The sequence below is a fragment of the Sinocyclocheilus anshuiensis genome, unplaced genomic scaffold (genome assembly GCF_001515605.1).
Source record: "Sinocyclocheilus anshuiensis isolate Anshui unplaced genomic scaffold, SAMN03320099.WGS_v1.1 scaffold1075, whole genome shotgun sequence".
NCBI classification, from domain to species: domain Eukaryota; kingdom Metazoa; phylum Chordata; class Actinopteri; order Cypriniformes; family Cyprinidae; genus Sinocyclocheilus; species Sinocyclocheilus anshuiensis.
The window spans coordinates 1,162,076-1,171,385 of NW_015544163.1; the positions used below are offsets into that span (position 1 = coordinate 1,162,076).

Below are 9,310 nucleotides of genomic sequence, written 5' to 3' on the forward strand. Positions count from 1 at the left end.
AAGGGGAAGGGCTAAGGGGTAGAATTGGGATTGGGCCTAAGTCTTCAGCCTACACCGTTTTTGGTTAATATGTACAATGATGTATAATTATTATGCAATTGTGTAAGACGACTGAAATAATAAAAGCGTGATTATATTGTGACCAAGAACTGGCAATTTAGAGAAAAATAATATATTTGTTTTTTTTTCTGAAATTGATGATACCAAAACAAAAGGCAAAAGTCATTCAAATAATGGTCAGAAGTTTCCATAAATGGTTGTCAAAACAGAAGAAACTCTGTACATTTTTTAATTTGTGGGTGTTATTTAATTTTGGGGTACAATTTCCAGCCATCTAAAACTAATAGAATTATTAATTATTTGATAGACATAACTTTGTGGAAAACAAATAATACATGCTGTGCTAAAGGTTATCCTGTTTATGTGGTACTGTATGCATCACAAACTAAATAGGATCTAACACCATGAACCTCGCAAAATGAACCAAATCCAATTAGCTGGGCTTATTTTGCCCTTATTTTACTTGGAGGTGCACAAACAACTTTCATTTCTAGTCTTGTCAAACACAACTTTGGTTTTCTGGTCTATACTGACTCTTGGAAAAGCTTGCCTTTTCGAGAAGGCTGTGTGCTTTATTGATCACACACACACACACACACACACACACACACACACACACACACACACACACACACACTTTTTAACTTTCAAAAACAACCTAAAGTGTAACAGAAACCGATCAGTAACTTATGCGTCTTACTTTGACGGCCATGATTTGTCCACTGGGTTTGTGCACCATCTTGTTGACGGAGCCGTACGCTCCTCGGCCGATCTCGCCGAGATCCTTCAGGTCTTCGGCTGTGAAGTCCCAGTGCTGCTCCGGAGAGATCTTCAGCTTCCCAGACGACTCGATACTGTGTGTCCGCAGCCGCTCTCTGAAAACACACACACACATGCACGTGAAGACGATCATGGCTGAGGTTGGAAAGACAAAACTGAAGTCTTGACATTATCCACAGACGACAGTTCTGAGTTGACGGCCAAAACTCACAGGTTGATGATTAGGGCTGCAACAAATTATTATTATTTTTTTTTTAATCCATTAATCTGACATTTATTTAATCCAACGATTGACACATTTGGATTGCAAAAGAAAAACAACAACATGTAATTCCATTTCACTGGAGAAAGCAATGTTATGAATACCAGAAACAAGAGTTTTAAGTTAAAAACTGTTTACTGAGAGTAATCCACACCACTCCAGTCCATCAATTAATGTCTTGTGAAGCCAAAAGCTGTGTTTGTAAGAAACAAATCCATCAAGGCGTTTTTTAACTTCAAACTGTTGCTTCCAGCTAATATTTGAGTCTATAATCCATAATATTGCTTTCTCCAGTGGAAAAAGGTGTCTCATCTGAATCAGGAGAGAAATCTGCACAGAATTGATAAGCAAAAACAGTCAAAACCGGCTCTAAACAAATATGTGGGTGGATTTTGATGTGAGAGACAACAGGAGATGGACTTTATCCCCTGAGAGTTTTATGGATTATAGACTGGTATTTTAGCTGGAAGCAACAGTCTGAAGTTAAAAACGTCTTGATGGATTTGTTTCTTACAACCACACAGCTTTTCACTTCACAAGACATTAACTGATGGACTGTAGTGGTGTGGATTACTTGTGGATTATTGTGATGTTTTTATCAGCTGTTTGGACTCTCATTCTGACGGCACCCATTCACTGCAGAGGATCCATTGATGAGCAAGTCACATAACACTACATTTCTCCAAATCTGATCCAATAAACAATCTCATTTAACACTTTGGATGGACTGATGGGGAGTAAAATGTTCATTTTTGGGTGAAATGGCCATCAGATAGTCTGTACTCACATGTGTGGGTTCTGGAAAGGAAGTCCGGCAGTGTTCAGAGTGATTCTGGAAGTAGGTTTGATTGGAGGATTGGCAAAATTTAACTTCAGGGCTTTACGTTTACCTGACAAAGGAGGAAGAGACCTCCAGGTTAAACAACACAGTCAGGAAACAGCATTTTCACACACAAACACACAAACCAACACTCATATAGCATGAAGATAAAGTTGCAGGTGTATTTTATTCAGGTTGCTGTAGGATGAGATCTCGGTAACTAAGCCATGGAAGATGTGGGAGGGTCGTGTGAAGAGACCAAAGTTCACTAGAGACATGCACATCTGAGCACCAGGAGAGGAACCCAAGAGCCAGATTTCCTAAAGTACATCAGAACATGCTGAAGGTGTAAAACATCTTCATTAGAAAAAAATATAGAGGGTGACGATGGCTTTAGCAAATCTGGCAGCAGAGGACAGTGACTGCAGTCCGACATGCTCAAACCCTGCGTTTAACATCACCAAATCAGCTAATCTTTCCCCATCTACAGCCACTCAAGACAATAGAGCATTAAAAAGATCTGATCACATCCGGACACAAAACGGACGATCTGAAACGAAAACTAAAATCAAACTTACCTTCATCACACACAAAACCTAACACAACCCAAACACAAAATTATACATGAATCTGTAATGTGCAAACTGTACGGTCCATCTAGACTGCGAGAGGTGCACTTTTATAAGCACTAAAAATAGCCACCACAGAAATGAAGCCAATGCAACATGACAGAAACAGTGACGGATTTGTTTTACAGAAAACACAAAAACATTTTTTTTTTTCTTTTACTTTTATTAGTTAAAAACTGAAAATAAAGTTTTCGTAATTAAATTTGGGTAATTGAACTCTATCTGCTGTTCCGGGCATCTTGATATTTCACCTTAATACATTTTACATAATTTTACTCTAGAATCATTTTTATTTACAGTGAAAATGCATCAAAACACATTATCAAAGAAATTAAATGTCACGGTTTTGGTCACGGTTTCTTTCCACCAAAACTATTTAATCGGAAACATTAAAATAAAATAAAAAACACGAAAGAAAACGAAAACACAGAAACCACAAATAATATTACTAATATGTGACCCTGGACCACAAAACCAGTAATAAGGGTCAATTTTTGGAAATTGAGATTTTTACATCATTTGAAAGTTGAATAAATAAGCTTTCCATTGATGTATGATTTGTTAGGGTATGACAATATTTGGTCGAGATACAACTATTTGAAAATCTGGAATCTGAGGGTGCAAAAAAATCTAAATATTGAGAAAATCGCCTTTAAAGCTGTCCAAATGAAGTTCAATGCATATTACTAATCAAAATTAAGTTTTTATATATTTACGGTAGGAAATTTACAAAATATCTTCATGGAACATGATCTTTACTTAATATCCTAATGATTTTTGGCATTAACAAATTCGATAATTTTGACCCATACAATGAATTTTTGGCTATTGCTACACATATACCCCAGCGACTTAAGACTGGTTTTGTGCTCCAGGGTCACATATTGTCTTTTTTTGTTTTTTTTAATGGTTTTTTAAAATCCATAAAATAAAGAAAAATAATGTTAAACCAAATCTAACACTGATTATAACTAGTTTTGTAAGGAATAATATTGATCAGACTGCTGAATTAATTAACATTAATATAAATGTGGGTAATCTTTTTCATTAAATAACACTTTTTTTTCTTTTCTTATTTCAGTATCTTCTCCCTGTATTTAGGTCTGTAACCCTATTCAGCTTTCTATAGATATTAAAAATAAGTTCTGTGCAGGGAAAATTTAATTTGTTTGCCATTTTTTTCTGTTTCTTTTCTTTCGTTATAATAATAATAATAATTCACAAGGCAGTTGTGTGACTATTTCTGCTCTTCTCATAATAAACAGATGCACATTTCACCTCAATCCACAATTTCAAGGAATTATGAGACTTTACAGAGATATCAGTGTTTATTAAAACTATAATTCAATGCTTGTGTCTCCAAATAATTGCAAACTTGTGAATAAGTGAAAATTAAGTTATATGACAAAAGAGAAATTAAAACAACGTTAACATAAAACAAACAACACTTAAGCACCAAAAAGCCATTCAGATTCATGAAAGTAACTGGGAAATGAGTGCAAGCACATCTCTGAGAAATTAAGGACTATTTTCCCTCCACCACAAGAATGTGAGGATCCGAATACCAGAGGAACGGCATTTCTGAAATCTCACGGCATGTGCGTCCATGTCCCAACAAGCTGGTGTTTGCTCGAGATGCTCATGCCAAAAACATCCCAGCAGTGCTTCAACACTAAACAAAATGCAAACCGAAGAAACAGGGAAGACAGCTACAACACCCAAGGCAATGTTCACTGCACCGGTTAGTAGAAAGCCACCTAAACACCTCAGTAAACAACCACCAGAGCTTCCATTACTGTATGCGAACCATTGATCAATGTAGAAAGGACATGCGTGATCATTAAAGAGATCTTGATCAAGTGCAGGCTGATTTTGATTAAATGGACAATCAAAAGAAAGTCAGGACCAATCGACTGTCCAAGAGTGAATCTTTTTGCTCCAAAGTCAATGGAAGCTCACAGTCTAAGACTTGTGCCGATTTCTCACTAAAATCCTCTTTATGTTGTTGTTTGACACAGATATATGAACATTTAAGTTACCGAATGGAAATACTGACTACCAATATGTGTTTTTTAAAGGGGTCATATGTGACGTTGCTAAAAAGAACATTATTTGGTGTATTTGGTGTAATGAAATGTGTTTATGCGGTTTAAGGTTCAAAAAACACATTATTTTCTACATAATGTACATTATTGTTTCTCCTCTATGCCCCGCATTTCTGAAACGCGTCGATTTTTACAAAGCTCATCGGTCTGAAAAGCGAGGTGTGCTGTGATTGGCCAGCTATCCAGTGCGTTGTGATTGGCCGAATCCTCACTCTAGCCCCCGGCTTCTGCTCACTCTAGGCCGTCCGTGTGTGACGCTGTGTTTCATTGTGAAAGCGAAACTACTTTGTTTGGCCTTCCAAAAATGGACACGACTAGAAATCAGTGGTTAAGTTGCATTTACAACACTGTTCCAGAACAGTTCAACCCAAATATTCAGATGTGTGCAGCGCATTTTATGGAGGACTGTTTCCTGATCCTGGAAGAGTAGACTACAATGCCGGCTGTTCTGACTCACAGACTGTAAGTAAGTTTTTTATATTTAAAGAATTGATGATTCAAACACGAGTTTTTTGGGCAGTGTAGAGTAGCGCTTGTTGTTTGTCATTTCTCCGATCACAAATGCAGACATGGTTTTATGTTTACGCGGCGCGATGCAACGCAACGCGTAAAAAGACAGTACAAGTCATTATAATCCATAATTATGTCCCCACTGGATGCAACGAATGCCTCGTTTATAATGGGTTTTTATCTCATCGCTCCGGCCGGACAGGGCATCACAATATGGTGAGGGGCGTAACATTTCCGTCACATGCTTGAGGTTTTCGGCCAATCACAGCACACCTCGCTTTTCAGACCGATGAGCTTTGTAAAAATCGACGCGTTTCAGAAATGCGGGGCATAGAGGAGAAACAATAATGTACAGTATGTGGAAAATAATGTGTTTTTTTAACCTTAAACCGCATAAACACATTGCATTACACCAAATAATGTTCTTTTTAGCACCATCACATGACCCCTTTAAGTGTAGCTGATACACTGTTGTTGACTCTGAACAAACTAAAACATGTCTGTTAAATAATTACATATAACTTACATTTCAATAATTATTTAAATAGTTGTCACCATTTATCAAATATAATTTTTATTTAGTATATTAGGGTAATGAGATTTTCTTGCTTTACTATAAGATGGCTTTAGTTTGTATAGTCAATACAATTTCTTAGTAGTTTTAACTATAACACATTAAAATACTAGTGTAGTACAAATCAATTTTTAATTAAAAAAGTAAATAAAAAGCAGTCCAACAAACACTATCATGATGCATAAAAACACAAACAAACAAATAAATACATAAAACAATTTCATTATGTATTTATTATTTATTTGCTATTCTCAAAACATAACGGCAGTATTTGTTGTCATCATTTATCAATTCTATATAATATACATTTATATAATATCATTATAATCAGTTATTTAAGGTAAAGATTGCATTACTGCTTCATTCTCTTTAGGCAAAACGTTAGGTCCTTTTTTTATATAATTTTTAAGAGCGATACATTATTCTTCATATTTGTTTTATTTAATTTTTTTAATTATTTTGTGGTTACACATGGCTGCAAAATTTGCACATTATAAGTTGATCTAGGACTCTAGGACAGACCACCCGCCACTAGCATGCAGAACGATCTGTCCAAGACCGGCACAAGTCCAGCAGAAACCGATTAGTGTCGGGCAGAGGACAGGGTCCCCGAAACCAGCGAACAGACACACTACAGAAGGGTTGGCTTACTTTGATGAAGTCCAGACAGGTTTATCTGAAACCCTGGTGGTGAGAAGAACAACGGACACACGGTTTGAACACCTTCATTTGCAGCATCTGTTCAAGTAGTCCAATGCTAATTCTGTCATAATCTGCTCTTCATAGCAATGAAGTCTCAATAAAACCTTAAAATCCAAGAAAACCACCTGACAGATCTCACACTGAGCATCTGAAGCTCACTCAAACCAAACCTTTGTGCCGGGATGTGCATCAGTGAACCGGTAATCATGGGAAATGTGTGTACATGCAGAGGAGGTTCACACACAACAGCAACCGGAAACCAGCAGAACGTAAAACAAAGGAAAACACCAGACTAAGAGAGAAATGAAGGAGAGAAAATCAACATGAAACAGTTCAGAGAGGGAATATAAACAGCAGTTGTTTCTGGGGAAAACAATTTCACAGGGTCTCACCGTGGTCCGGCATCAGGGAGGATTGTGGGTAAGAAGAGGCGAGAGATAAAGGGAGAGAAATATCATGAGGGGAAATATTGAGTTTCATTGCTTAAATACATAGATTTAAAAGAATCCGTCCAGCCGGAGTTTGGGAACTTCAGAATGCAAAAATAAAGCCTGGAAAAAGATTCATGTTAGGTTATTTCAGGACAAAAAAAAAGGAAATCTAAAACAATTTTCACTCAGAAATTGCTAGCAAACTTCACACGTTACACATTCGAATGAAACATAATATTTCAAAGTAGAAAGACAGAAATAGTATTTTCTCTTAAAACATACTCCAATAATCTTATTCACACCTTAGAAAAATATTTGTTATGACAATAAGGAAGTTTTGCAACACAAAGCTATAATGAAGATGATTCAATAATATTACCATGTATAAAAACTCAAATAAATAAGGATAAAAGAAATTGTACTTCTTGTAGTTCTTATTACTGTACATTAGTGTAAATAACTTGCACTATTGTGTATTTATTCATTAATTACATAATGATAGTATTTGTAATCATCATAATGAGATTGTTTGCATCAATGTAATAAGATGGCTTAATTTCCTTAAGACAAACCTATATATTTATACAATGTTCATGTCCAAACCGTTCAATGTAAAGTCAGTAACTACCTGAATCACTCTGAAACCTCCTGCATGAGCTGATGTCTGAAAATCAAAATGAACTGCATCAGTTTGGACAGAATACCCAGTTTAGAGGCAACTGAGGTTGGCCTAGCGAATTTTAGAGCAAAACTAACCCATAACAGATTACAGTCTATGGCAGCATCTCATAGAGGAACTGAAACATCTTCAATATCAAGTCAAACAAAACAACAATTGTAATGATCTTGGTGATGACTTTATGATAAACACAATTCATGCACATTGGTGTCCTTGTTCAAACCTGCAACCTTTCAGTTACCAGACCATATCTTTAACCACCACACCAAGTCCAAAATAAACCATTCAAAGCTAAAATTAGTACTAACTCATTAGAGCTGTTTGTTTTCCACACAGATCCACATTTGATGTTAAATACCGCAAAATGCCACATTCATGCTGGTTAATGTCCTAAACTAACCCACATTCTACCTTAAATGCAAAGTTTTGGTAGATGGTCTATTCTAAACGACATATTCAATCATTCATATTCAATCATGAATATATGATGTGGCAATTGGAGTCATAAAACTACCCAAATTACAATTGTAAAAACAGTTATGCAGTAGTTTATGTAAAGGTTTTTCAAACTGGGGGCCACAAGATGCTAGTGGGAAAGTTTAGAGAGAAATAGTGTAAAACATGCAATAATAATAATAACTAATTAAAATGAAATGAAAGAAAAAAACTATCATTTTAGATAGTGAAGTAGGCTACGATATGGGGAAAACACAAAATAATGTAACTTAATAGAAAATAAATATTTTAGACACTTATAAAAAAAAAAATCACAGTATAAATTGTGTTTTTACACAAGAAACTATATAACGCGAGTATGATCATATTTTGGGTCCGTGGCATCTAAAAGATTGAGAACCGCTGGTTTATGATAGATAAGCTGTCAGTGATCTTACCATTTAACAGTGTAATTTTCTTTATGAAATCATTCTTATTTCTGTGGTCCACAAATAATTCAAATAACATCTTAATATTTCCATTTAGTAAGAAACGACTCTTCAATTCCCCAAAAACACTCGCATTTATCTGAAGTTCATTTTAGCATCGTATCGTTAGCCAGTTAACGTTAGCCATCCAGCTAAAAATGTCAACAAACTCCAATGACAGTCAGTAAACGAACAATGACAGTAAGCGAATTAATATAATACTAACAACGATATGGACTTACAACATATTAATCTATACATGGGTTACGTAGTCAACTGTAATTATCACGTTGAGAAAATGAAATATTCACGGGCCTGTCGGTGTTTGACTAAAGCAGTTAGCCGTGCGGCTAACAGGACGCTAAAATTAGAATTAAAACTACTAGTATAAAGCAACTAAAAAGAGGTTACTACTTTAAAACATGAAATGCAGTTCTTGTAAATGCAAATTGAGATCGATAGCTTAGCTAAAGCTACACGGCTAGTAATGCAGCGTGATCGAGTCTCATCTGATGCGAGTAAACGGTCATTGGCTCTCATTGTAGGATGGATGGATGGATGTGCGCGGCTCGGCTGGTTTCTGACCTTGCATGCTGCTCATGGTGCCGATGTGTTGGCTCTGGGTCTGGTGGTGCTGTGCGCTGGAGGCTGATGCTGCTGGGGTACTGCTGGGGCTGGACGTCGCCATTTGGGTTTGACTTCCAGCAGCCAGCGCTAGGCTGCAATGCAGAGAGACGGACAGCAGAGAAACCTGTATATACATACAGTACTGTACTGCACTGCACAGCTCGCTATCGCGCTCTCTCTCTTTTCAATTCAGTTAAGCTTTATTAAC

The 9,310-nt window shown here is 36.3% G+C and overlaps 1 protein-coding gene across 10 annotated transcripts in view; it reads right to left on the minus strand.

Annotated features, from left to right (window-relative positions):
• Window positions 1–9,310, minus strand: part of map2k4a (mitogen-activated protein kinase kinase 4a) — a 16,606-nt gene extending 7,296 nt beyond the window's left edge. Inside the window, exons 1-6 of one of the 10 annotated variants that reach the window (XM_016495709.1) lie at window positions 9,061–9,310; window positions 7,502–7,537; window positions 6,392–6,424; window positions 2,501–2,518; window positions 1,890–1,992; window positions 761–935 (exon numbers count right to left, since the gene is read on the minus strand). In XM_016495709.1, the coding sequence (XP_016351195.1) occupies window positions 761–935; window positions 1,890–1,992; window positions 2,501–2,518; window positions 6,392–6,424; window positions 7,502–7,537; window positions 9,061–9,238 (543 nt within the window). In that variant the 5' untranslated portion in view covers window positions 9,239–9,310. Of the gene's footprint in view, window positions 1–760; window positions 936–1,889; window positions 1,993–2,500; window positions 2,519–4,116; window positions 4,625–6,391; window positions 6,425–6,834; window positions 6,986–7,501; window positions 7,538–9,060 lie in introns of those variants that run through there. The other 9 variants (XM_016495711.1, XM_016495710.1, XM_016495713.1 and 6 more) reach the window with 9 other exon arrangements.